At 40.6% G+C, this 26818-nt stretch overlaps 13 protein-coding genes across 13 annotated transcripts; 5 read left to right on the forward strand and 8 right to left on the reverse strand.

Annotated features, from left to right (window-relative positions):
- Positions 1 to 5: 5 nt before the first annotated feature.
- BRETT_003632 (uncharacterized protein) lies at positions 6 to 1118 on the forward strand (the record flags this gene model as incomplete). The annotated part of the gene is made up of 1 exon (XM_041282137.1): positions 6 to 1118. The coding sequence occupies one exon, from the start codon at positions 6 to 8 to the stop codon at positions 1116 to 1118; it is 1113 nt and encodes a 370-aa protein (XP_041135976.1).
- Positions 1119 to 1643: 525 nt separating this feature from the next.
- BRETT_003633 (uncharacterized protein) lies at positions 1644 to 3887 on the reverse strand (the record flags this gene model as incomplete). The annotated part of the gene is made up of 1 exon (XM_041282138.1): positions 1644 to 3887. One exon carries the CDS (start codon positions 3885 to 3887, stop codon positions 1644 to 1646), a length of 2244 nt encoding a protein of 747 aa, XP_041135977.1.
- A 1611-nt stretch (positions 3888 to 5498) lies between these two features.
- BRETT_003634 (uncharacterized protein) lies at positions 5499 to 7232 on the reverse strand (the record flags this gene model as incomplete). The annotated part of the gene is made up of 1 exon (XM_041282139.1): positions 5499 to 7232. One exon carries the CDS (start codon positions 7230 to 7232, stop codon positions 5499 to 5501), a length of 1734 nt encoding a protein of 577 aa, XP_041135978.1.
- Positions 7233 to 7713: 481 nt separating this feature from the next.
- BRETT_003635 (uncharacterized protein) lies at positions 7714 to 9150 on the reverse strand (the record flags this gene model as incomplete). Its single annotated transcript, XM_041282140.1, has 1 exon — positions 7714 to 9150. One exon carries the CDS (start codon positions 9148 to 9150, stop codon positions 7714 to 7716), a length of 1437 nt encoding a protein of 478 aa, XP_041135979.1.
- Positions 9151 to 9528: 378 nt separating this feature from the next.
- On the reverse strand, positions 9529 to 13833 carry BRETT_003636 (uncharacterized protein; the record flags this gene model as incomplete). The annotated part of the gene is made up of 1 exon (XM_041282141.1): positions 9529 to 13833. One exon carries the CDS (start codon positions 13831 to 13833, stop codon positions 9529 to 9531), a length of 4305 nt encoding a protein of 1434 aa, XP_041135980.1.
- A 1096-nt stretch (positions 13834 to 14929) lies between these two features.
- BRETT_003637 (uncharacterized protein) lies at positions 14930 to 15526 on the forward strand (the record flags this gene model as incomplete). Its single annotated transcript, XM_041282142.1, has 1 exon — positions 14930 to 15526. The coding sequence occupies one exon, from the start codon at positions 14930 to 14932 to the stop codon at positions 15524 to 15526; it is 597 nt and encodes a 198-aa protein (XP_041135981.1).
- A 214-nt stretch (positions 15527 to 15740) lies between these two features.
- On the reverse strand, positions 15741 to 16580 carry BRETT_003638 (uncharacterized protein; the record flags this gene model as incomplete). Its single annotated transcript, XM_041282143.1, has 1 exon — positions 15741 to 16580. The coding sequence occupies one exon, from the start codon at positions 16578 to 16580 to the stop codon at positions 15741 to 15743; it is 840 nt and encodes a 279-aa protein (XP_041135982.1).
- Positions 16581 to 17024: 444 nt separating this feature from the next.
- On the forward strand, positions 17025 to 18629 carry BRETT_003639 (uncharacterized protein; the record flags this gene model as incomplete). The annotated part of the gene is made up of 1 exon (XM_041282144.1): positions 17025 to 18629. One exon carries the CDS (start codon positions 17025 to 17027, stop codon positions 18627 to 18629), a length of 1605 nt encoding a protein of 534 aa, XP_041135983.1.
- Positions 18630 to 18802: 173 nt separating this feature from the next.
- BRETT_003640 (uncharacterized protein) lies at positions 18803 to 19228 on the reverse strand (the record flags this gene model as incomplete). Its single annotated transcript, XM_041282145.1, has 1 exon — positions 18803 to 19228. The coding sequence occupies one exon, from the start codon at positions 19226 to 19228 to the stop codon at positions 18803 to 18805; it is 426 nt and encodes a 141-aa protein (XP_041135984.1).
- A 260-nt stretch (positions 19229 to 19488) lies between these two features.
- Positions 19489 to 20211, reverse strand: BRETT_003641 (uncharacterized protein; the record flags this gene model as incomplete). The annotated part of the gene is made up of 1 exon (XM_041282146.1): positions 19489 to 20211. One exon carries the CDS (start codon positions 20209 to 20211, stop codon positions 19489 to 19491), a length of 723 nt encoding a protein of 240 aa, XP_041135985.1.
- A 499-nt stretch (positions 20212 to 20710) lies between these two features.
- Positions 20711 to 22459, forward strand: BRETT_003642 (uncharacterized protein; the record flags this gene model as incomplete). Its single annotated transcript, XM_041282147.1, has 1 exon — positions 20711 to 22459. The coding sequence occupies one exon, from the start codon at positions 20711 to 20713 to the stop codon at positions 22457 to 22459; it is 1749 nt and encodes a 582-aa protein (XP_041135986.1).
- Positions 22460 to 22842: 383 nt separating this feature from the next.
- Positions 22843 to 23313, forward strand: BRETT_003643 (uncharacterized protein; the record flags this gene model as incomplete). Its single annotated transcript, XM_041282148.1, has 1 exon — positions 22843 to 23313. The coding sequence occupies one exon, from the start codon at positions 22843 to 22845 to the stop codon at positions 23311 to 23313; it is 471 nt and encodes a 156-aa protein (XP_041135987.1).
- Positions 23314 to 23457: 144 nt separating this feature from the next.
- Positions 23458 to 26307, reverse strand: BRETT_003644 (uncharacterized protein; the record flags this gene model as incomplete). Its single annotated transcript, XM_041282149.1, has 1 exon — positions 23458 to 26307. One exon carries the CDS (start codon positions 26305 to 26307, stop codon positions 23458 to 23460), a length of 2850 nt encoding a protein of 949 aa, XP_041135988.1.
- Positions 26308 to 26818: the final 511 nt, after the last annotated feature.

The raw sequence follows: 26818 nt of genomic DNA on the forward strand, positions 1-26818 counted from the left end.
TTGGTATGGCATTCGGATCAACCTTTGGTCGAAATACGACCTCAACAACATCAACTTCATTAGGCTCACTACAAGATCTTCAGAATGATGTCGAAGTTCCCGCTGTTGGAGATGATTCCATTTCAGACTTGGCTTTCTCACCAGTTGCCGAGTTTCTTGCTACTGCAAACTGGGATGGTAAAGTGCGAATTTACGAAATAAATGTCATGAACAACATGACGGGAGTAGTTACACCGACTACTGTCAATGGAAGAGCAATGTATACAAGTGGTGGTCCAGTTTTAAGTTGTCGGTTCAGTACAGATGGCACAAAGATAGTTTCCGGAGGTGCAGATAAAGAAGTTAAATTATTTGATTTGGCATCTCAACAAGCACAAACTATTGGACAGCATACTGACACGGTGAAGGCAGTGAGATATGTTCAATGTGGCCCTCAAAACACACAGTGCGTTGTGAGTGGATCATGGGATAGGACAGTTAAATATTGGGATATGAGGCAACCAAACCCGATCTGCACGCTAAACATGCCAGAGAGAGTTTATACAATGGACAGTTCACAGAAGTTGTTGGTTGTGGGTACAGCACAAAGACATGTGGAGATCATCAATTTGGACTCCCCGGATAAGATATTTAGATCAACAATGTCCCCATTAAAGCTGCAGACACGTTCTATTGGCTGCTATCCCAAGGGAGATGGCTTTGCTATTGGCTCTATTGAAGGACGATGCGGTATTCAGTACATTGATAAGACACGGCAGAATCAATATGGGTTTTCGTTCAAATGCCAGCGGCAGCAGAAAACATCGCCAAAGCAGTCTATAATATACTCAGTTAACAGTATTGTTTTCCATCCAGTTTATGGAACTTTTGCTACGGCAGGCTCAGATGGATCATTTTGCTTCTGGGATAAAGATTCCAGACATAGGCTGCGGAGTTTCCCATCTTTAAATGCGACAATCCCTGTGGCGAACTTCAACCGCAACGGTGGCTTATTTGCGTACGCATTAAGCTATGATTGGTCCAAGGGATATCAATACCACACACAGAATTACACTAATAAGATCAGAATACACGCGTGTAAGGATGAGGACGTGAAACCTCGCGGAAAGAAGAAATGAGAACTAGGGAGTATATAATTTTAGTATGCACACTGTCTTAATTAGTAGCTAATGTTCGATTACATGCAGTAATTATAAAAGACTAGGTAAATTGTACATGAGAAAAAAAGAAAAAGAGGACAACAACAAAAGAGAAGATGAAGCAAAAAGGTGATATGAAATAGGTGCCTGACCTTTAAATTAGAAAGGAAAACAAAAACAGTAAATGAAATAATACAGCTGTTATGCGAAATAGCCGGATCTACGGCCCACTGAGAATTGCACACCCTCGTATTTTAACCAGCAAATAAAAAACAATTCACAGCTGGCAGTATTCCAAGTATTTCTTCTACGTACTGTAGAAGAGAGATAAAGAGATGGAAGGAGGCCAAGAAAGACAAAAAAAAGTACTCAGCAAGAAAATAGAAAGTCTGTAAAAAGAATAAAAGCAGAAACGCACTGATGATGGGCAACATAGAAAAGAAGCGCTGTAAGTATACTATAAATGAATAATGGACTAATGAAGGCATGATATGGTGACCGAGACTATAACTCGTGAGAGCTAATGGAGTCCCCCCAGTTAAATACCTCCTTCAAACCGGAATTCCCGGATGTGGGATCCTCGTCGGCACCCAGAAGCGTATTGAAGTCAAAGATGTCGTTCGAACCCGCATCAAAATCTATATTAAAATCATCGTTTTCCGTGGCAGCAGGCGAGGCTTTTGGCTCCGGTTTGTGCTTTTTGCTCTGGTGGGTAAAGTTTAGAGACTCCTGTCCCTCCTGTATGGTAGCAGGACCACCTTTACGCTTATTTGAGGCGTTCAAGCTTCCCCCAGAGGTAAGAGGAGTGGCTGGAACGGATCTGGAGAGCTTTCTGGAACGGCCTTTACCGGGCTGCGAGCTTATGGCAGAAACTCCCGAATTATTTGCGCCAGTATCTCCTTGAGAAAACTGCCCAGACACTGGGGAAAAGTCAGTCATCATCCTCGATGTATCACGCGGCGATATTCCGGAGGCCGGGGCACTCATCGGGCCCGCGACGTTCATTGAACCCACACGATGTAGACCGTGAAGATTCTGCGGCCTGTGCGATTTCTGGGATCCATTTTTCAAATTGGAAGAGAGAGCTTTCAAGTTTGAAGATAAAGAGGCAGCAGCAGCCGCGGCAGCAGCACCATTACTGCTGACGTTCCCACTTGTGGAGCTGGGATTTGTATTACTGGTACTGCGTATGCTTGCATTACTGCTATTTCTGCTGCTGGCAGTACTGCCGGTGTGTGCCGCCCTGTTTGACGATCTGGCCTGCTTCTTCAAGTTTCCGGCCTTCGATCGTCCTTCGTTTCCATTATTTCTTGCCTTTCCTCTCCCCTTAACCTTACTTTTTGGTCGGGACTTCTCAGGACCCCTCCTGTCTCCGGAAGAAGTGCCTGAAGCTTTACTTTTGGCAAGCCGCCGAGCATTCGCCAGCATCTGCTGCTGCATCCGTTGCTGCATCTGCTGTTGCGTTATATTGAAGTTGCCCTGGGGGCGGGGTGGCTGTGCAAATGCCACTCCAGGCTGGAATGGGGTCCCAGCAGGCTGAATTCCGGATTGAATGGGTTGAACAGACTGGACGGGTTGGACAGATTGGACAGATTGAACGTGTTGAACAGGCTGAACAGGCTGAATTCCTCCCTGAACTCCAACCGGTGGTCTCTGCATCTCATTTGCTGCCTCTGGCGTCAAAACCTGCCCATTGGGCGGCATCATGCGTGGGCCACCATTCTGGGGCATCCCCACGTTTTCTCTCCGCATATGGGGCACATTCTGCCGCTGAGGGCCGTGAGCGGCATTCCTGTTTTGCAGAATGCCAATATTCCAGGCAGCAGTGGTGACAGGCATGAATCCAGGCCGGCCTTGGGACGGATGACCAGTCTGGTTCCAATGTAGGCCGCGGTCAAGATACTGGTAGTATCTCTGTGCGTTCGTAGAGCCTCCCCTTTCCGTTCGGGCATTGAACACATCCCAGAAAATCATCCACCACTCGTATAAAAAGCCCTGGGGGGTGTCCATGGTCATCTTCGCGCGGGGTAGCTTGTCAGAACTCTTATTTGAACCGTCATTCTCCTTTTTCACGGGATTGCTGGCCCCGGCATCACTTGCCCCGGCACTAGGCACGACTGGAATTCCTGCCTCCTGGAAAAGCTTCATGGCCGACTTGTTAAACCCACTCTTCAGCAAGTAGTCGTATATGTACGCGTTGAGCAACTCCTTCGAGTTCACAGCGCACGAATCCGTCACCATTGGTGATTTGCTAGCTGACTGATGAGCATTCTGGGCCTGAAACTGCTCCATGGGGATTCCCGTGTTCATTTCTCTAAACATTCCCTGCTGGCCTTTTTGTTGTTGCTGTTGTTGTTGTTGTTGCTGCTGCTGCTGCTTGTGTGGTTGATGCTGATGCTGATGCTGTACGGGTATTTGTTGACGCTGATTTTGATGACGCTGCTGTTGCAGTTGAATATTCTGTTGAAGGCCCTGCTGCATGTTCAGACCCTGCATACTGCTCATTGCTTGCATATTTCGGACACCTTGGGGAATAGTGCCGCTTTGTGCAACCTGTGGTCCTTGAGCACCTTGAGGAACACGTGGCACCCGGGGCACCTGTTGCATTCCGGGAGGCAAAGCTTGAGGGGGGATGTTGGCCTGCATCGGATATTGCGATCTTATATCTGTATTGTTTTCCTGTACACTATGTACCTTAATGTTTATTCCACTGATTAATCCTGACTTCCCAATGGTGCCATGTTTCATAACAACCGGGTACTCTGAAAAAAACACTATTGCTGTCCCTGTATTGTCTGGCAGCTATTACAAAAGGCAGTTCGTCGATACTGTTCGTGTCCTGACTTTGTTTATTACGTTGAGATTAATTCGCCGGTTTAGGGTCAACTTCTCGATTAAGTTTTAGACCCAAATTATTTATTTCTACCTACCTCTTTTTTTTTTTTTTTTTTGTGCTCCCTTAGCCGAAAAAAGCGTCACGATTAAAATGGAAATTGGGGAGGGGCCAAAAAGAAAAGAAAATTCGATATAAATTTCTTTACTACCATAAATGAGCAGTAAAAAAAGAAGAATGTGGTTTGGCTGTTCTCGCCTTTCCTCCCCGTCCACTTGATATTTCTTTGTGGGCGTTTCGCGTGTGAAATACCGCAGTATCCCAATAATCAATCTATTTCTTTAAAAAACTATAAAAATTACCATTCACCACATTTCAGATTCCCGAACTAGACTAGTCTCAAATTATACGAGCCACAATGCTTTGGCTGCCTTCAAAGAAGCATCAAACCAACCATCATCGTTACCGCCATCAGGAATATGGGTGATACCTCCTCATATATTGCGGTACCTCCCCATATATTGACGTTAGCCTCAGTATAATAATGACCACCGCAAGAATTTTCTTCTATTTTCCAAAAAAAATGTAACTCGTGAAAATTACGGGCTATTATGATGAGGCTGCATGCTGATGGCGATTCTTAAATAACAAAAATGAAATGATCTGCATTAGCATTTAGTTTTCCCGCGTTGCGGGCAAGCAGGCTTTTCTATTCCCGGCCTATGACTACATAAATCTTTCATTGCTGATTATTGTAAAATTTAGGCAGTACCGTATGCTCACACAGGGACAACTAAATCATCATGTTCTTTTTCAGAATGGTAAATTTGCTTTGACATTTCTCCCATGTCTAGTTAATAAAGCTAAAATCTGTACGCGAACTTCTAGAACATCGACTTTTTTTTTTTCTTGCCCACTTCACAGACGGCTTTTGGGGAATAATTGGGCGAATACAGGTGAATATATCCGAAATTGAAAAAGGTTGCAGATTAATATTGGCAGTAAAAGCTGGGCGAAACTTATCAGTTATGCTGAACACATTACAAGCATGCTTTTTCCCCCGTATTTTCGCTTGAATTTTCTAATTTAACCTTTTTGCATGCTGTTAAATTCGCTCAAGCTTATCAATTACTTTAATTGCAAAGATGCTTTTGAGCAGATTCACAGATTCATATTAAAATAAAGGCTCAAACTATAGAACAAAGAACAAATAATAAAGAATAGAGAATAAATAAAGATAGAACAATGAAAAGAAAAAATATATTTTTTTAATTTTTTTTAATTTTTTTTAATTTTTTTTTGGCTTTTCTCCTTTTTGTTGTTCCCCAGTGAACCTTAGAAAGCTTAAAATAAGCAAACACTGGTCGTACCATTTAGTACTTTTTATCCATGAATAAATACGTTCCCTCTTGCAATTGTTTCCAAACTGCAATCCCTTGAGGCCCTTAATCCCGTTCATCAGAGTTTCGGGACCAATTATTGGAACCAGGGTTATCTTGCCATTACACCCAAGTCATGCGTTAGCGTCAACCGTTTGGAACCGAATTCTCAGATTCCTGACACACTTGGTCATAAAATTCTAGCAACTGTTGTCTTTTATACTTCCTGATAGAACCTTCATGTCGATCAAGCTCGTTCTTATATATATTTTCGAATCGGAACTTGTAATATGCATCGACGGTATCACAATTGTTAGCTCTTGTTGTCTCTTGTTCAATATTAGGATTTGTCCTAACTTTGAGACAACTACGGAGAACCTTTTGACCTTTTGGCCCTTCTTCTGGGACAACTTCTTTAGGCTTACCTGACCAATGAAAGCCATGAATCAGTTGTCTTAACCGCTTGAAGTGCTTCTTTTTATGCTCTTTTGTCCTCTTCTCTCCAACCTTGAGGATCACTCGGAGCTTGTTGAAGCAGCTTCTCAGTTTGCAAGAGCCAGAAGTGGCAGATGCATTGTCTACTTTTATTTCTTCCTCTGCATCATCTTGTGCATCTGCGGGCTTAGCGCTAGGGATTGGCACTGGCTCAAATGGTTCAGGATTGCTGTTACTTCTTTCAGCATTACTTTGGAACTCTTTCCATTCTTCCTTACCACTGAAGCTCAATGTCCTCTTCTCGTGTGAGAAGTGGATTCCCTTAGGTGCATCGACTGCCGGGGCAATTTCGGGTCCAGAATTCTTGTGAAAGAATCTCAGCCATGAGAATCTCTTGTGTGCTTTAGTGTGCTCACCATCACCACTTTGATGAGGAGCAGCTTCAGCTTTATCCACAGGGAATTCTGGAACAGGCCTGTTGTACACCAGCATAGCTGGTATATCTTCCGGATCGGAGTTGCTTCCGATTCGAGTACAAAGTTCCTGGACGTGATCCTCGTTTGTATAAATGGATCTAGCAAGTTCCCAGGACTCATCAGAACAAATACTCATAAGATCTCGCACATCTGGCGGCTCAATGCAGTCCTCTTTGTTTGGAAGACTGGTAGCAATCTTCTTTTTCTTCTTCTTACGAGGGAGTTCGGACTCTGTAGGGGAGATGAACATATATGGTAAGTATGGGGTGTAGGTATATTGATAACCTAATTGATGAATGTCCCGCAAAAGAGTGTACTTCTCGCCACAAGAAGTGCCAAGCTCTATGTCAGGACATCCCTCCTCACCAATCGATGTAAATCTTTGTTCTCTCTCCTCCAAGATTCTACAGCATTCAATCTCCGCTTCCATCATTATTGTGCTGTCGTTACTCTCTGATTCCTCATCTTGTTCTGGTTGTACTTTGTCCACCCCTATTCGAATACCAGCCCCGGTTGTATCGTCGGTGTTGTTGTTTGCCAATTCTTCATAAGCGCCAAGTTCACCATCTTGTTGCATATCAGATTGTGCATACGTTTGATCAACGCCAGTTATTGTTGTCGGAGGTGTTTCTCCCATTGTCGAGTATTCATCCGTCTGGTTGCTGTTAGTACTATCTTCTTCCGCACTCTTGTCTTCATTTGAGGATGTCATCCTATTTTCAGCTTCATTACCATCGGAGACTTCGGCTGCACCAATTCTTCTCTCTTCCATTAGCAGTACCTCATCCTCCTCATCATCCATCTCATATTCCCTTGACCATTGATCTCCTTTACGGTAACCTGCAAAGGGATCCTTCTCAAGAATTTCACTTCTTCCTTCTTGAGGGATAGAGCTCTCGTTAAACGCTTTAAAATCGCTGTTCATTGAAAGCTTTGATGTCTGAATCGTCCCAGCTGTTTGCTTAGGCATAATTCAGAAGTTGTCAGGGGTGAACGGGAACAGTTCATGAATAGTCAACTGTACCATCAACTTGTTATCGTTTCTAATTCAGGGCGCTTGTTTTATATATTGAGTCCTACTTTTTTTTTTTTTTGGGGATGCCATCTCCATCGGAGATCTAACATCTGGCGCCAAATTAACTTACTTTGGCCATTTTAAATACAAAAAGGGTATTTCTTTGAACAATATATTTGGAGATGTACTTTGAATATTAACTTACACAACACAATTAGAATTCTTTGTAGAAATTTTTTTCCCCCTCGCTAAAGTCCTTCCTACAACTTTTTTGCTCCATTTCCGCATTTGGAAATCCATGGGTTCGGCTTTGACACAAATGTACACCTGCCAAATGTAATTTAACTAAAACGAGACCAGGGAATGGTAAATCATTCATTAACATTATATAAAAGAGGGAGTAAAATAATACCAAAACACCTTTAATGACATCTAATTATTGTTGCTTTTTTTCATTACTCACCTTTCTCTTATACTGATTATGGAAAAGATTTCCCAAAACTACCAGCACTAAAACAGTAACGAGCGCACCAGATGATAATGGTGTTGAAGGGTAAGTATCCCAGGAGAGTTCATGAATAATAAAAAGTGCAAGAATAATTATATCTGGTAGACCTGTCCGGAATAGAAGATAAGGGAGTGAGAAGAAATACCAACTCAAAAATTGATAGTGCAAACTCCTGGAACATAGAACACCTATTAGATTCGAGATAGCCATAACGTCAAACACGAACGCAGTCGACCGACCTGAGAAAATAATATTGTTGCGACTAATAGTATCTTGAAATGGTTTCAGTATTCCATCCTTTAACATCTTTGACTTAGACTTACCTCCAGTCACCGTCTTTGGATCCAACCATTTGTAGAAAAGAAAAGCTAAGAGAAGTCCGACGTGACATGCAAGTAATATATTTTGGAATTGCCTACTGGAAAATACCTCCTCACTTAAAAACTTCCAATTCACCGTCCACTTATATAGGAATTGGCGGCTGAAGTTAAATGCCCCAGATATGAATTGCTTTCTAACATCTGGGTCACTATTAAGGAGGAATGTTGCATTCATCCCTATGAAAATAAATAGACCAAACAAGCAAACAAACAACACCTTCAATAGATTCTCATTGCAAAGATAGTATGAAATAACCAAGAACCCAGGAATGTAAAGCAAGGCATTCATTTTGACCGAAATTGCCAATGCAAGGAAATCAGACGACAATAAGCACATTACAAATGACATTTTTGAAGCTGCATTAGGATTCCGGGTCTTCAACCTAGTGGCGACAATTAGTGAGAGAATAGCACATGTACTGAAGAATGTCGTAAAGCAATCATTAAATAATCTCAACACATATATCGAATGAAGTCGTTTGGATAAAAGTAGGAGATATATAATGTATGGCTTAACTTTGGTATTGGTCATTAAGTAACATATGAAAGTTATAAGTGTAGTCAAAAGATAGAGAAACCTGAAAATTTCCTGCCCAACCCGAATGTGCTCCATACCTCCAGTAAACGTTTTCAGCCACGAATAAATCCAAACATAGCCTCCAGGATACACTATTGGGCCAGTATCACCACTAATCTTTTCATAATGAAGCTCACCTTTTTCAATAAGGCTAATCTGTTGCATATACGTTGAAAAATCAATTTCAGTATATGGAACATTCAATATAATGGCCTCCAAACCAATCGATTCGGCAATCAATAAGGGAAACATTATTCTTCCACTAAAATCTGGATTTACAATAAGTGATTTGACAACATAGCATGCATCCTTAGCCAATGATAGTGGGGTGAGTTTTGGGAGCTCTTTCTTGGCTTTCACATCAACATCAGTAACTGGAGAAGACTTATTCTCTGTGTTATTCTCCATTTTAAACCACTCCTGTCTGCTGTGGGATACAGACAACTTACTTTGAAAAGAGAGCAAAGTTGGTGTTCTTGACTACCCCAAATAAGTAAGACTTTTTTTTTCTACTGTATACATATTTTTTCGCGTTCCCGCCTTGCAGAGAAGCAAGGCGGTGCTAGAATAAGTATGGGCTGAGAAATGGTTGAATGTACATCAGGCGAGAAGCTCCAACTACAAATGGTTATATTATCCAAACGTTCTAAAAATGAATTTGTGGGTACTAAAAGCAAACGGGAAAAACAAACCAAAATTGGGGTGAAGAAACAATGGGGGAAAAAGAAAAATTACAGGGGAATGACGAACAGTGTCCACAGAGTGTAAACATATTGGTACACCAATTTACCTCTCATTATGTGTATACGCACGCATCAAGTTGGAAGGTGACGATATACCGATGTCAGCATTACTCCTGATTCCATCCAATGAACTTCTTGCTGAAGATTGCCCCTCCTGAACCATCTCATCCTTGATATTCTGAAGCCAACTCTTCTTTTTGTTGTGAGTAAAAATACTCTTGAAAGGTTGACTGACATTCTGAAGGAATGTGTTATTTTTAGCCGGTGGACTTTCCACATTGGATTGTTTAGAAACAACATTTGGTATGGTTGGATCGTAATCAGATGGCAAGTTGGCATACATTCCTTTTCTGACTTGCTCCCTGATGATGTCGACATCGTTTGGCTTTAAAAGTTGCCTGCAAACATCATACGCAATTCTAGGAATGACAGACGAGAATGTTCCAATGGCAAAAAGAACCCAAAACGAAAGGGTACCATAGCATTCGGCACCAGCCATATAGAAAATGGTTGAACCTGATAGCGAAGATGTCCAAACACCGGTCCAAAACAAAAGAACTGCAAAGGAGAGAAACCAGAAAAGAAGAGTGAGCCAATCCCAGCGATATTGACGTAATAGAATGTAAGTATTACATGAAAAGACAGCTATGTGTGCCGAAAAGACACCAAGCCAAAACCGGTGATCGACTGGCATACCGTTTTGATTAGCAAATACACCTTTCCAATGTAAGAACCAAGTGAAGAAGAAGCAAATGAATGACTCGTACATACCATCAAGCATGTAAAGTGTAAGGAAACGGGGAATTGACCAGTCGCTGTTGAGAATTCCTCTTCGATAAAGTTCAGGGACTGCTAACGAAACCTTAGCTGGGACATCCTGATCAAGACATCCCATGGTGATAACAGGAATAGAGGTGAAGAACAAATTGAAAAGCATCAAGTACGAAAACTCGTAAAGATACGTTCCGTCGAAATTGCAGAAAATTCCGTACCAGAAAAGAGGGAACACAAAGACCACGTTTTTATAGAAAAAGCAGGGAATCATCTGAGCCAAACGACGATACGACCACCGACCATGAACCATCAATAACCTCACAAGGTATCTGAACTGCCCTATAGCATAATCAGAGGCCATAGCTGCCTGCCTGCCTTCCTGTCCAGCAATTCCAACTCCAACATTGGCCATTTGAATCATGGAGACATCGTTAGCTCCATCACCAATTGCCAAGGTCATAACCTGCAATCCATGTTTGACCATTCCCACAATCTCTGCCTTTTGAGCAGGAGAAACACGACAGCAAAGAACGGATTGGCACTGCTTACATAATAGGAGAAACTTTCTCTTAATATGCTTATTTTCGGGAGACATAATTATGGCAAGAGCATCACCATCAACGACCACTGCAATAGACTTCTCAGGCATTGAATGATCATTTCTCGCCTTGACAAGTTCTTCTTCGGTACCATCCAGATTAAATTTCGATCTTAGCATGTCGTCTATAATATTCTCAATGTCTTCAGCATTATTGAGACCCTTACTCTTTTCTAATTTGCCATCCATGTTTTCCGTCTGGGCATTAATGCTCTGCTTTGATTTCTTGCCGCCAATAACAATCAGCTCCATCTCATTTGTAAGTAATCTACATGAGAAACCAATACTTATTGCCGTTTCAACCTTATCACCAGTCAAAACCCACAATTTAACACCAGCGCGATGTATAAGGTCGATCGACTCGCCAACCCCATCCTGTAACCTGTCCTCGATGGCAGTTCCTCCAAGAAGATTAAGGTGCTCTTCTAATTTTGCAGCAACATCCTCCATACGCTTTTCACGAGTCTCATCCACGCACTGTGAAGCCTTGTCATAAGCGGTCTTCCAATCCGAAAACTGCTTTTGCGTAAGCTCTCTTTTTGCAACACACAAAGTACGAAGACCCCCTTCTGCAAACTCACCTAAATGAATAGCCGTTCTTCCTACAACTGTAGATGTATCCTTACTGCTGTTATCTAACCTCTTGTATATCACGTTATCGGCACCTTTACAGTAAACCACAATGTTTCCCTGTGGTGTTTGAACAACAACACTCATCCTCTTACGTGCTGAATTGAAGGGTATTGTCTGCAGTAATTGGTATTTATCAAGTGTGCTTTTACCTCCTTTTCCCGTAACACTGCTTCTCAGCCTTAAGTACCTTCCGCCATCTCTTGTTCCACCCAGAAATTCTATACCTGCATCCCTTGCAGCCGAAACCAATGCAGCTTCATCTGGTGACTCTGCATGATACTCAATCTTGCCATCAGGTAATCTTTTCGTAATGACATCGTGACAAAGAGCAAGTGAAATTAAAAATTCTCTGTTATACCCATTTTGATCTCTTTGTTGCTCCAGGAGCATACTGTCAAATGGTACAGAGATGCTTCCAGCCACAGATAGACGCTTCTCATTCAGTTGAGGGTACATATTAGAATCCTTTTCAAGATCCGGCTTGATAGAATTAGTTGGAGGTCGAGACTGGTCTTTTGAAACGTCTTTTTTCTTTTCATCTTCCTCAGTTTCGGATTTGGCTACTGCTCCGATATATTTCTTTCCATGAACGGTACAACCTCTAAACTCCATAACATTCTGCGTCAAAGTTCCAGTCTTATCGCTGAAAACATATTCAATCTGCCCAAGATCATCAGATATCGTCCAGGTCTTTGGAGTGCAAGGCATATCTTTTTCCTCGTAGTACATTTGAACGTCAGAGTAGATAAAGAACGCCTGGAAAGCCTTGATGATTTCGATCGTAATGTATAAGGAGATCGGAACAAGCGTTTGATAAAGAATCAAGTTGACAAAGAAGTCAACAGCACCATTGGCAGCAGGCGACCATCCAGCATACGGCTTATACTCAAAGAAAGTTCTAGAGTTACCTTTCTTCCGGTAGAACAAGCCATTGATCAAACCAGCAGCAAAACACATCACAAACAACAAAAAGAAGTTCATGAAAACAATCTTATTTAATGCCTTTGCCATCTTGGTTCTCTTCGTTGGGGTCACACCACTATTAAGCATGATTTTCGTATCCTCACCAGTGGCCACAACACAGCAAAGGACCCAGGACACATTTCTCAATATACACCCTCTCAAGAGGACATTATCAATATCTATGGCTTCACTCTCAAACGTTCCAGTCGTGTCCTCCGTGTTCAGATAGGACTGATACCGAATGACACCTCTGAACTTGTACAAGTTACGGGAAGGAGGCTCGGTGTCTATTTCGAAAGCTGCCCGCTCAAAGTCAGCGGAATGAACCAAACCACTGCCACACTTCAGCGAAGATTTCCGCCTTAAACTTGTCTCACCATCCAAGTTCTTGGTTTCAACATAGCAAATTCCATCTCTGTCACTAGACGAGAGAACCACACAATCGCAAGGAATTTCCTCGTTTTCACGGACTCTTATGATATCTCCCACATTAAGCTGCTCCCAATAAGTAGTTCTGAACCGACAGGCATTTTTAGTTGGTATTATATTTGGATTTGACACTGTCTCAGGGACAAACGGAGTCAGTCTACCTGTGCATCTAACAGTAGATAGTGAAGCTCTCACGGGTGCCAGAGAGCCAACTCCAGAAACATCACTAACATTGGAAACCAAGGAAGGCGCAAGCGATCCCAAAGAAGGGGCGTAGCTATCCACAGTATTGATATTCGACAATCCGGGAAGGCTGGATGATCCATCCACACTTGGTCGAGCCGGAATACTATTACTTGGTTTTTCCGTATGCCCTTTAGGTTTTGGAGAAGCACTATTCTTTGCAGAAGAACCAACTTTCCGGTTTTTCTTCACCTTTTCGGCAACGGCATCTCCGGCTGCCCAAAGTTTCCTGGACCACCAATCGGACAACCTGGAAGACAGCGTTTTCTTCTTAATGATAATGTTTGGATTTGTAAGACCACAAAGACGGTGGACCTTGGAAGTATTCATCTGATGATCAGCTCTTGCCCGACGGAAATCTTCAAACGCATCCTTAATACTAGTAAGTGCGACAATAACGATCAAAGGAACAGCCTGCATTGCAGGAGACTGCACACCGAAGATTTGGAATGCTCCCAATATAATAATGAAAAGGAAATAGCAGTTGGCGATGTTCATGAATTGCAATGTAATGTTTTTGGCCAAAAAGTTCCACGCCGTGTACTTGGTGGTCCGCACTTTGTTGTGGGGATAGCACATCACCGGCTCACCTTTGGCATCTTTATATTCCGCCGGAAGTTCCTGGTTAAAGAAAATGTGCCTTGGTTGTTTCGGGGGCTCTGGCTTTTTAAACAACTCTTTGATCCTGCTGGGGCTGATTAATTTCATATTCGGTGTATTTTATGCGAGCAGATGCTGCTAATTAGATATAAACAAATTGGTAGTAAATATTATTATATTTCACAAGTCGAAAAAGCGGAAGGAAGGTCTAATGAAGCACGAAAGCAGGTGCCATATGCAAATTTATGAAACGCTCAGATGACTGGTGAATTGATCCTTTGCCTATGTATAACAACCTTAATTTGGCTTAAGAGAGGGTAATTATGGTTGAAAATCTGGAGCAAGCTATCTAGCTAAAAATAAAATATTGGTCACGATAACCCCGGCAACTCGGCTTAGTCTTGGGCCGAAGCAAAGTCAGGAAGAACGTGCGATTGACTTTGATAATATTATCAGGAAAAGAATCGTTGGCTATTCTATCTTGCTAACGTATGGAAGAACATGAAAAGAAGAGGTAAATAAGTAAGTAATCAGAAAAAAATGCGAGTTGATAAAAAAAATTGTTGAGACTAAATAAACATAAATGAGATGGGTGTATGTACGTGTTGCTGCGCACGGCCAGATCTATTCAGCGATATTTACGTTTGCCTATCTGCATGCATCCCATATAAATAAATAAAAAATAAAAATAAATCAGTTAGGGTCCTTCAGAAGGCTTGAAAAATAATGTGCCGAACATTCTCTATCTTTTTGTTTTCTTCTGCCGAATACGCGGCGGAGCACTTCCTTTAATTCCGAGCAGGGATTCAAGCCAAAATAATTACTGCTACATATTTTCCACATGTTTGTTTGACTGCACATGTGCAAGGATGTAACAGCAAGGCCAAAAAAAAAGTGGGCGCAAAAGCATGAAAACTCTCCGGTGTATAGATGTAAATAAGGAGACTTCATTTTGGATTGTTAATTGTAGAAGGAAAATTTTTCTATTGCTAAAGCATTTTCCCCAAAATTTTCGTCGTCTCGCTGAAAAAATACCACCTTTTTTGTACTGCTGAAAAATTCGAGTCAGGTAAGTGGAAAAAATGAGAACAAAAAAAAAAAGAATCTTATTACCAAGTAATACGTTACGTTCTTCAATTATACATTTAGTATTATAGCATAATCCAAGTGTTAATACACAACATAACCAAAAAAAAACATAATAATGTCCGCTACTGAAGCCAAACCAGAGGCTACTCCTGCCGCAGAGCAGCAAATTCCAGCTGGAGCCAATGTTTCAATTATCCCAAAGCACCAAAAGCAAGCTAAAGAGCGTCTTTTGAAGCTTGGATTGAAGCAGGTCAAGTCCATTTCAAGAGTTACCTTCAAGAAGAAGGGTAACTTCATCTTGGCCATTGAGAACCCAGAGGTTTACAAGACTCAGGGTGGTTCATATGTTGTTTTCGGTGAGGCTAAGGTTGAAGACCTCAACAAGAGATATGCCGAGACTCTGGCTGCACAGAAAGCTGCTCAGAAGGCTGCTGATGACGGAAAGGAGACTACCGAAGATATCAGCACCTCCGGCTCTGTTGCCGATGCTATCACTGAGGACCTCAAGAAAGCTTCTTTGGAAGACAAGAAAGAGGATGATAAGGAAGAGGAGGAAGTTGCAGATGCCGATGTTGACACCACTGGATTGGAGGAGGCTGATATCAAGGTTGTCATGGACCAGGCCAATGTCTCTAAAGCCAAGGCTGTTAGTGCTTTGAGGAAAGAGAAGGGTGATGTTGTCAACACAATCATGTCTTTGGCTGATATCTAAGCACATGCTTTTTCGTTATATACACCTACATTTCCTTCATTTTGTCGTGCTGCAATCTAGCAATGACATTTTTTAGTTAATGATGCTTCCACTAAAACTTACAATTTCTTGTATACGTAGAAAAATGATTCATTGTAATGTACCTGGAGTGTCGAATGGTCAGCTTTGACAGTTTTTATATAGGAAATCGTCATGCACTTCTGTCACAAACAATTCACTTCGAAGAAGCATCGCTTGTGTTATTAGATTTGCTGGAGTGATCATCTTTTGCAGGGTCAACTCCAACATCATCCTTCAAATCCTGAATCTTTGGAAGTAGTAACGGGCTTTGACCTTCTTTCTGATCACCGTTAACCCAACCACACTTGGGACAAATATATCTTACCTCATTTGGAGCCTGTCCAGGAGGTGCTAATCCATTATGTTGCAAACAATTATGGCAAATTAAAGCATATCGCTTATCTGCGCCCATTTCATCTTCTCCCATCATCAGATTAAAAAGATTATCATACAGTTTACCATCTTTGCCCTTTCGTTGCCCGAGATTCTTCATATCACGTTGTTCATTAGCCAATCTTTGAATATACTCCTCTTTTTTCAAGTTTGCCTTCTTGATTTCCTTTTCAAGCTCTTTGATGTCCTCACCATTGGAGAATCTTACAAGCAACTCCTTGGTCCTTTCAAAATTTGTTTTTTCCTTTAGAACGGCTAGTTTTTCCTCATGCCTCTGCTTCAATTTGTCAATGGTCGACTTTTTCCAATTCATCAAGTAATTCGATAGATACATTGCACCTTTGTAAAGTAGGAATACCACAAATGGATACGCAATTAGTACCAGAATCGCTTTCTGGTCGTGTAGCATGCCTCTAAGGTAAAAATATGCGATGACAAGAATGTACAATGAAACTGTATACATCGGAATAACCCTCCGATAACTCGAAACATTCAGCTGCATGCTTTTTAGCTGCCTCTCATTTTTGGAGATATCCTTTGAGATTTCTCTGAGTTGCTTTTCGAAAGTGTCGGGGTCAAATGATTTGCTTTTAAAAAACATTGTAACTTCAGCCTCGACCCAATACCGGACACTTATTATCTAACAGCTAACAACCAAACAGAAATGACAGACACCGACCACGTATTCTCTTGAATGCGATGAAAGTCAATTTATGCTAATTCTAATTTCCTTAAGGACCAGGTTATCTTGGTCGTGCTGTAAAATACTTGACTTTAGCTGGCTGGAGGTTTCCAACAATTTCTTGTCTCCTGAGAGGTGATAGATAAACCCAAAAAGAATCAACGTTCCAAAAGAAAAGAAAAGAAAAAAAAAAAAAAAAATTACCAGTAGGAGCTTGCTGTCAAGATTAGAAGGCAGAGATATAGATATATCGTTTTTTTTTATTAATAGGTTCACTCTCTTTCAATACATTACAGCTCCAATTCACATTTATACCAGTACTTAGAACAATCTTTAACGAAAGGTTAACTTTTGACTCTTCATATGTCTACCCGAAAGTTTGCTGACGGGTCCCAGCGCCCGTATGTGAACCGACAGGAATTTGATCGTATGTATCCCATTAGTTATGAGCCAGATATTGGAATCATTGATAACTCCACAGGAAGGCCAATCTCGCTTTCTCTTCCTATAATATCCCGGACTGCATCTGGGAGAAGCGGAATTGGAATAGGAACAACTGCCACAAGAAGTATAATACGCCCTTTGGTGAGCAATCCATCTCTCAGATATAAGAAAAACATATACTCAGACTTAGAATTCAAAGAATATTTCGATTCCGCAAACATGAAACAGCTTTTGAGTTCCTTGCTGCACTCATTTCTATCGAACTACAGCCGGCTTTTGTTTTCCCAGCCGTTTGAGATATCCAAAATTCTTCTACAGGTGGGATCCTTTACTCAGGGATCATTAAAAAAGCATTATTTTTCTCCTCAGGACAAGACTGTGAGTTCTGGTTCCACCTCAGATGCCAACGTTGCAATTGAATCAGATTCAGAATCAGAGGATGCTTCAACGTACTTTAAAGAGGTGGATGAGACTAATGATTTGACAGATACCTCGAAAGCTAGTGTTTCTAATTTAAGAGAGTCGCAAATAGAACGGTCTCCTAGAGTTGAAAAGCGTGGTCTTGGTACCACCAACGGGAAAACGCATTTGAAAAAACGGTCAAAAGCTACAAGAGGGTGTCTTATAGAACCGGAATCGCTCAATATCGTGGATATTGTGTCTGGTTTGATAGCAAAAGAGGGCCCACGAGGTATTTTCAAGGCTGTCAACACGTCATTTTTAATGAGTACTTTCCAGTATACGATTCAATCTTGGATCAGCGGCTTTGTTTCGGGATTGCTAAACATCCCAGATCCTTTGTTTGTCGATATAAGCCATTCTCCCAATGCAAATCTCAGTTTAGGACTCAGTGTTCTCAGCCATGTTGTCACCAGCATGTTTCTTTCGCAAATCGCCCTTATAAGAATGAGATTTATAGTGACAACTTCCACAAAAGGTATGCGTTCTTTCAGGGAAATTGTTGGTAAGCTTCCTAGATTCTCTCTGTTCAAGATTCCACGTGATCTTATCATTCCAAACTTTATCACAAGTCTAGTTCGTGCATTATCGCAGCACTATCCGGAATACTTGGTTTCATCAATTCTACACATAAGTAAGTACAATAGCCCATATTTATACAGCACCATCAATTTGTTGCTCAAGATTTTGGGACTATTTATCAAGCTTCCTTTCGAAACTTTATACAGCAGAGCTCAGGTTAACTGTTTGCTTCATAGCGAGCATATTCCAAGCGTTATGCGCATTTCTGAGGATGATATGTGCGTCAAATTTGGTGGTTATCAGGGCTATTTGTCTACGTTATATTATATTATGTCTGGCACGAAGGCAATTGACTATGGCAAAGAGAACAACCTTGAAAGCAGCATAAGTATAGAGGTGGACAATTCTGAAGAGCTTAACAAGGGTCCGTTGGCCATTTTCAGAGGCTGGAGACTTGGACTAGTTCAGATTCTCTCCAGATTCACACTAAATTTGTTGGCAAATGAAGCAGATGAAACAAGTCTCTCGGAAGAGCAGTTATGAAATCTTTATTTTCTTTTTTTCCGTTCTTCTTATCTTCCATGTACATAATTGCATTTAATGAAATATTAATATTTTTAATGAGCAAATATCACTGTAATCACCTCTATTCACACCACAAAGTATACACCAATTTCGTATTATACACCAAATCTTCCATTCACATACAGACAGATCTACTGAGTCTTATCTGCATACTCCTTGATTATTTCACTAAATTTTAGGAGGATTGCTTTACTGTCCAGGTCATCGTATTCTCCTTTCTGCCAATACACAGATAACTCATCCAAAGCCTTAATAAGAAACGGAGTGATATTCTTGTTGAGGAACTTGCGCAAGTCGGATCCATCAATTATCTCTTCAATTGGCTTCTTGATGACAATTTCACTTTTCTTTTCTTCTTCCTTCTTTAATTGCGGCACTGGTTCCGGTGTTGTTTTAACCTTCTTTGTCACCGGTTCGGATTGGACAGGCTCTTCATTACTTCTTTTCAAAGTCTGATTTTCTTCCTCTTGGGAAGCATCAGTTTGTTTAGCTATTTCCGCACTACTCCCAACAACATCATGGGTCTCAGTTTGACCATCCAACCTTGCAGCATCCATTTCATCAACAAAGCTGAGTAGGAATTATTTGAAATAAATCTTATTTAAATGTGGTGTAAATCATACGGAGTTGAGAAAATGCATTATCTGATCTGGACTGGCATCCCTTCTATTTCTACTTTTTTTTTTTTTTTTTTCGTGGTATAATTTAATCTCTGTTCCCATTTTCCTCCACTCTTCTTTCCTCATGAAAGGATTATCAGTTCAATCCATAATCTAATTTACACACTTAATGTATATATTACACAGTCAACAAGTACCTAATCTGATTCTTCAAGGAGTTTCTCCCTTAGCTTGATCCTCATATCTCGCCATAAATATCCGATTTCCTTGTGCTTAGCAAAACGATCCATAATTTCAGACACTACAGTATCGGGCAACTCAGGGCTCGTCTTAACAATTTGATACTTTGCTGGATCCAAAACAAAGTTCACCTCCCGCTGAAAATTATCAGGATCGACATTTTTGAAGATAAAACTTATAGAATTATTCTCTCCGCCTGTCTCTATTCTCATCCCTAGCATTTGTTCAAATTGAAATGTTTTATCTGTTATTTTTGATTTTTGGTCTGATAGCATAGCTTTTTCATCATTGAGCTTTTGCACCTTAGCCTCAATTTCACCATCCAACCTCTTGATATCACTATGAAACTTCTCAGACTGTTTCGTAAGTCTTTCTTGCTGGGCCTTCATCTCTCGCACTTTTATCGACGTTTTCTCTTTGTCTTCTATCTCTCTTCTTAATATTAAACTGATCTGATTTTTCTCTTCATCATACTTCTTTATTTTTATGTTGAGTTCATTCTTTTGGCTTTCGAGCTCTGCCAGTGCTTTTTCGTAGTTTGCACGCTTTCTAATGACGAGTTGTTCTATATTCTTTAAATGTTCTTGGAGGCTTTGCCGCAACTCATCCATCAATGGTCTGATGGAGTCTAAATTGCTGAGTGACTGCTCCAATGCTTGTTGCTCTTGAAAACTGCTCATTTGTATATGGACGCACTTTCTCAGTGATTAAAGAATCTAGAAGAGGAGAAAAGGAATAGTTACTTCAGACTTTCAGCATGGAGTAGTAGACCTTGGCAAGGTTCCACATATATGTCCTTACAACAGCGATTGAGGAGAGCCTTTGAATATACACTTTGATTCAATACATACATACTCTTTACGCATGCACAAAACATTATGCTTTACCTTCGAGTATTCGCGTCTGGGACGTTTTTGTTTACACATTTTATTTTTTATTTTTTTTTTTTCATTCTTCAAAAAATGCCACATCCGGCCTTGTCGCTGGAATCCCTTGTAACCAATTCAGGGTGAGTATACCGGCGCTAACAAGGAATGAATCATCTAATGTTGGAAAATATCTACATCGTATATAGTGGCTGATATTTTATTATCTTCCTAAATTCTTATATGCTTTAATTTCATGTTTTCTTTCAAAAGCACAAATCCGACATTTTTTTTATCTATCCAAGTAATAAACATGATCAACATCCTAACCTGGATTCCATCACACCCTGGAAAAGTAGGTGAAATTCTTGATCGGGTATATCCATTACTTCTTGTGATCAGATGGATCCTAATGTTACTTGTTGTGATCTATATTGTTGACATAATTTTTCTTTCTCCCAGGAGAATTAAGAACATACCAAATCTTTATTCTGCTATTCCAGTTTGGGGTAATCTCTCCTTGATATCTCCATCAGCAAAAACATGGCAGGACTCTCCTTGTCTGAAGTTTCTCAAAATAACAAAAAGCTTAGGAGATGTTTACCAGGTTAGGTTTGGAATTAGAGATGTGATTATTGTCAACTCCTATTCCTCGATTATGAAGTTATGGTGCTGTAAAAGTGTGCGGGGAAATAACTCAAGACCAATTGGTGACACATTTCACAAACTTCTTTCAAAAGAAAATATATACACTATAGGAACTACACCGTTTGGCCCAGATTATTTGAAGATGAGGAAATTTGTCACTTCTCATCTTCTTAGCCTTTATCATGGAAAAAGTTACAACGGCCGTGTGATTGGTCGGGAATCGGATAAGCTCATTGCCAGAATTATCAAGGAAAGTGGGAAAAAGAAGGTGGCCAGCAATGGGAAGCTTACCAGGTCATTAATTGTGAATGATCTTCTTCTTCAATGCCAGTATTTCCATTTGGCAGTTGCTTTAATGCTCACTTATGGGTACTCAATAAATTACTCAGATGAGGAGGCTCGGAAGAATGCAAAAGAGATCATATATGTGGAGAATCAAATCACAAAAGTGAGGTCTCATGTGCAAAACTTCCAGGATTTTCTACCGCAGCCTTTCCGGGGACTTGTGGAGAGACTTTCTGGGAAAGAGAAGAAGGCCAGTGCATTATACGAGAGAAGAAAGAAATATCTAGACAGATACTTCACATATTCCAAGAATAATGTAACTTATCCCACTGTTTCAGTGAAAAAAAGTCTCATGTACAGGTACTTCATGGATGGTGGGGAAAACATCAACAGGGGACAAATGGCCAGTATCTGTCTAACACTGATTAGTGCTGGACTCGACAACACACCTTTAAACTTCCTCTATGAAATACATCAGCTATCAAACTCTCCACACATTTGCGAAAAGGCATATAATGAGTTGTTGAAGTGCTACGCAAACGACCCAGCAGGGGCATACAGGGACTGTTACAGAGAGCTGAAATGCAAATATGTAGTGGCTCTGGTTAAAGAGACATTGAGACTTTTCACGGTGTTGCCAATGGCATTACCAAGAGAGACAACTGCATCGATAGTTTATGGAAATGCGGTTATCCCTGCCAAGACAATTCTCTTTATGAACTGTTGGGCTGGAAATCACGATGAAGAGGTATTCTACAAACCAATGGAATTCATCCCAGAGCGTTTTCTCAACAGCAAGACGAAGCACTTGGCGTTTGGAATCGGTGCCAGGATGTGCCTAGGAAATCATCTTGCATTCCAGGAGTTGTACACCTTGACATGCAAGTTCATCCTTTTATTTGAGTTTCAAAGCCCGCACACAACTTTGTTGAATCCCTTAGAATTGAATCTGTATCCAGGCTCAATTGCGATTGAGCCCGAACCACTTACTGTTGAGTTGAAGCTTAGATCAGAGGAATTACTTTCTGAGATCATCGGGGATAGACCAGAGACAGTGGATAAACCAGGTGATGACAAAAAATTCGAGCCTTTTGTTGGGGAAAATGAAACTTCGAGGGCACATAACTGATTGGAGTTATGCGGAATAAATGCTCGGTTCGCTCGTTTGCTCCCAACCAACTGAGCTCTTTTTTAGTTTTTATTTTATTCTATTTTTTTTTTCTCGTCCTTTTCAACATTACTAAATGCAGCCATTCCATTTTAACACCGATAACGACACATTCAAAGTAGAGGTACCATTCCCCAAAAAACACCAGGAAAAACCGTATTTTTCTTAAACTTACCGAACTGATACTTGTCTGCTAAAAAAAGTGTGTGGAATACCAGAAGCAGCAGCCACCGGTATCACATTAAAACAATTCCGAGCGTCTGAACTTTCTACATATAAAGTACGGTTAGTTTCCTCAATTTAACTCTACTCAAAAACTCTCTTCGGAAACATTCTTTTTTGACATGGATCATTCAATGATGGATCACAGCTCTATAGATCACGATATGCCCGGAATGGGCGATGGATCAGACGATATGTGTGAAATGTCGATGGTGCTCAACTCTGGATACAAGAATCTATGCATACTTTCCTCAGGATGGAGAATAACCACAAAAATTCAGATGTTATCTAGTATGGCCATTATTGTATTCATTACCATAGGATATGAATTGTTCAAGAAATGGGCAGCAGCATTTGAATACCGTTACAATTCAATGACCGAAGGCGGTGCCAGTTCCGCAAGGCAGTTAAAGACATTTAAGGTGAAGAGCTCAATCATATATGGTCTCACTGTTTTTTACTCGTTTATGATAATGCTTTTATTTATGACTTTTAACGTTTGGGTAATGATTTCTGTCACTTTTGGTGCAATAGTTGGCCACTTCCTATTTTCCGACAACCGTACCTCCGGACAGTCGTTGGCATGCCATTAATTAAATTATATTTCTATTTCTTTGCTACACTTGATAATGAATCTTTCCGAAACTAATAGTATATGCGTATGCTACAAGTATGTGTGTAAGGTAAACGTCATGAAAAATTCATAAAACATAAATACAGAAAGAAAAATTGCACACTCAGAACCTAATCGTCCATTGTTTGTTGATTGCAACTGCAGGATTTCTGATGGATAAAACCGACGAGTTATCATTCTTTTCAATATCCGAGGACCAGATCTTCCCCTCTTGTTCTACTTGAGCAGCTTCCATGCGCTCATCATCGGCACCTGCAATAAGAATCTTTTCGATTTTCACCTCCGACAAAGAACTGGTAAAAGGCTTTGAAGAACTTCCACCTATCACTTTAGAAGAAAGCGTGTCACCATTTTCAACAGTAAAGTTTAGAAGTATGAAGTCTTCGCTATCCAGATAGTCAAAGCTCTTACCATCATCGATGTAAAGCTCACCATTTGCTGACTTACCACTTGAATCTATTGTCACATATAAAGTGTAAGGGTCATAGGTCATGAGTTTGGAGCTTCTTCTATATCTCTGCTTTGTAGGTAGGATTGATCCCTCCCTCAAGAAAGCAGGAATCTCATTTATCTCAGCAGAGACATTGTAATGATAACCTTCTCCGGACAACACTTGGTCCAGGTTGAAGAAATTGTAGTATTTCTTATCATCCGGAAGATATAGCTTAATTCTATGCTGATTCTGCTCCATAACAGGCCTCACAAGAAGATCCGAAAGGAAGAACTGATCATCAATGCTGTATGACTTTTTATTGCCAGGATATTCATAAAACATTGGTTTCAAAACAGGGGAACCTGAAACGGAAGTCCGATAAAACAACGTGTACATGATAGGCAAAAGTTTGTATCTAAGTTTGAGTGCATCGGATATATAGCTTTTATATGGCTCCTCAGCCAAATATGGCTCTCTTCTTCTAGAGTCAATGTGTGAATGTGCCCTGAAGAATGGGTACCATATACCAGCTTGATACCATCTGGTTAGTAGCTCTTCATCGGGGTTTTCGAAAAAGCCACCGACATCAGAGCCAGCAAATGGGAAACCAGCAATGTTTAGTGCCAAAATCATTCGAATCGATTCACGGAGATATTCCCAACTGGCTGTATTATCACCAGTCCACATTGTGGAAGTTCGCTGGGAGCCAGAAAAGAAAGAACGAGTAAGAATGAAAGGTCTTAGGTGTGGATTTCTGGCAATAAGTGCCCCATACGTGGCCTCATGAAAAGTCATACCATAAAGATTATGAACAGAACGATGTTCCCAATTACCATAATGAATAAGATCTTTTGGAGCACTTGTTTCGGGACCATCAAAAACAGATGGCTCATTCATGTCATTCCAAAGATAAATGTTCGTGCTATATTTCAAGAGATCTGTACCATTTGCAAACTGCTTGTTCCAGTAGTCATTTGATGCAGGATTGAGAGTATCTATCCAGACAGACTCACCAGGCCAACACTGACCTTTGTATATTTCCTTCAGATCAGACTTCATTATGCCTATTTTGTCCTTTATTACGCCATCACTAACCTTGTAACCGGTCTTGAGATGTGGATCAATGATGACAACCAAGTTTCTTCCTGTTTTATTCAAGGTAGCGGCCATTTCGTCCGAATTTGGAAAAGCGTGAGGATCCCAGGTGAAGTATTTCTTTTTTTCCGTATACTCGATATCCAACCAGATGGCATCGCATGGCATTTGATTCTGATCTAGATGTGAAGACACATCTAGAACGTCTTTTTGGTCATTATAGTTCCATCTGGATTGATGATAGCCAAGGGAAAAGATATTAGGTAATGCGGAATAACCTGTTAGCAATCCGTATTCTTTCAAAACCTCTGCCGGGGTCGGCTTCACAAATAAAACTACATCCAATACACCATTTTCAGACATCCAGTGAGTCTGAACCTTGTCTACACTTGATTCGTAACTTTTCAACGAATCGACAAGTTTCTCAGTATCGTTTCCCTGCTTTTCAGCAAGATGCTTTTTGATGTCAATGTAAGTATCAGCGCTATTGACCCAAAAGACACCGATAGCCGTATCTGGCTTCACAGACATCATGAAAGGAATTGAACCATACATGGCATATTTTTGCTCAACGGGATATTCAAAAATATCGACATTGTAGAGACGATATGGCTCGCCATCAGTTGTATCCTTTAATGAAAGAGAGTCTGCATGTTCAGGAATACCGTAGACATCTGTATAGTTTTGATACGTAAAGTCTAATGCCACAGACTCCGGACCTAAAGGTAGTGTATCCCCCTTTGAATCCTTGAAGTCATCATGATATGCATTATATTTCGACTCTTCTGGTGCAATATCGTTTGAATTCTCATCTTCTTCGCTTTCCTTTGTCCTATAGTGTTCTATATTGAGAAAGTTTCGATCATTGACCACTAGCTGAAGGTTTTCATCATAGTACATGTAAATCTGAAATGGGTAGAGAATAACATCAGTCTTATAATGACCCCCATACTGTAAAGTAAGCTTATCGCTGCCCAAAGTGTGCTTGAATGAGCTTGATCTAATTGATGTGCTATTGACAAAAGACCATTTTGAAGCTTCATCATATCTCTTTTTGGTAACAGGAGAAGTCACATTTGTACCGATCCTCTCTTCTCTATTTGCCTCGTCAATTCTTAGTCGTAGATCATTGTTGTTTATGAGGGTTAAATTGAAGTTTAGATCGACAAAAGTTCCATCGTTCAACTGCTTGAGTAAGACACCTCTAACAATTCCATCGGCATCATTTATATCAAGACATGAGATATCAACTGAATAATGTGAGTTGTACTTATCGCCCAACCCTTCAACTTCTGAAGCAAAGTGTCTGTTTCGGTTGCAAAAGCCGGACTGCCCGCATTTTTTAAAAAGATAATCCTTAACTGCATAGCACTGCTCAAATGCCAGTAGTAAGAGAATGAACAGATGTACACTCCAAAAGTACATCTTGATTTTTACCTCTATATTTGATAATCAAGGTACAAATGCAATGTGGAATGAATTGAACTCCAATTAAGTCAAAAACGTGCGAATATGATGCTATTTAAATTACAATGCTGCAACGAAATCGGGAAAATACGGAAGTATTTTGAAAGTCTTCCTTTCCCCACTGAGGGTGGGGTTTAAAATGGGGAAAGGATCCATTATGTGGGTGGTGACTTGCCGATCGACTATGATAGTCGATTTTTTTTTGCGACCGACGCGAAACTAAGAAAAAAAATTATGGATGTAAACAAGAAATTCAACCCCAGTCGAGCATTAAGGGTTTGCATGGATGCTTACATTTGAATCTTTATTATCAGCTCTAATAATAACAGAAGTACCCGCAAATATTCATCCACTTTACGGTATTGCTCGTCACATTCCTACTCAGTTAAAATATGCCGGGTGAGATTATTACACTTCAAGCAGGTAAGTTCAGGTGATAAAAATACACTGGTGTTCGATAGTTTTATGT

Source organism: Brettanomyces bruxellensis, chromosome 6 (assembly GCF_011074885.1).
Source record: "Brettanomyces bruxellensis chromosome 6, complete sequence".
NCBI lineage: Eukaryota > Fungi > Ascomycota > Pichiomycetes > Pichiales > Pichiaceae > Brettanomyces > Brettanomyces bruxellensis.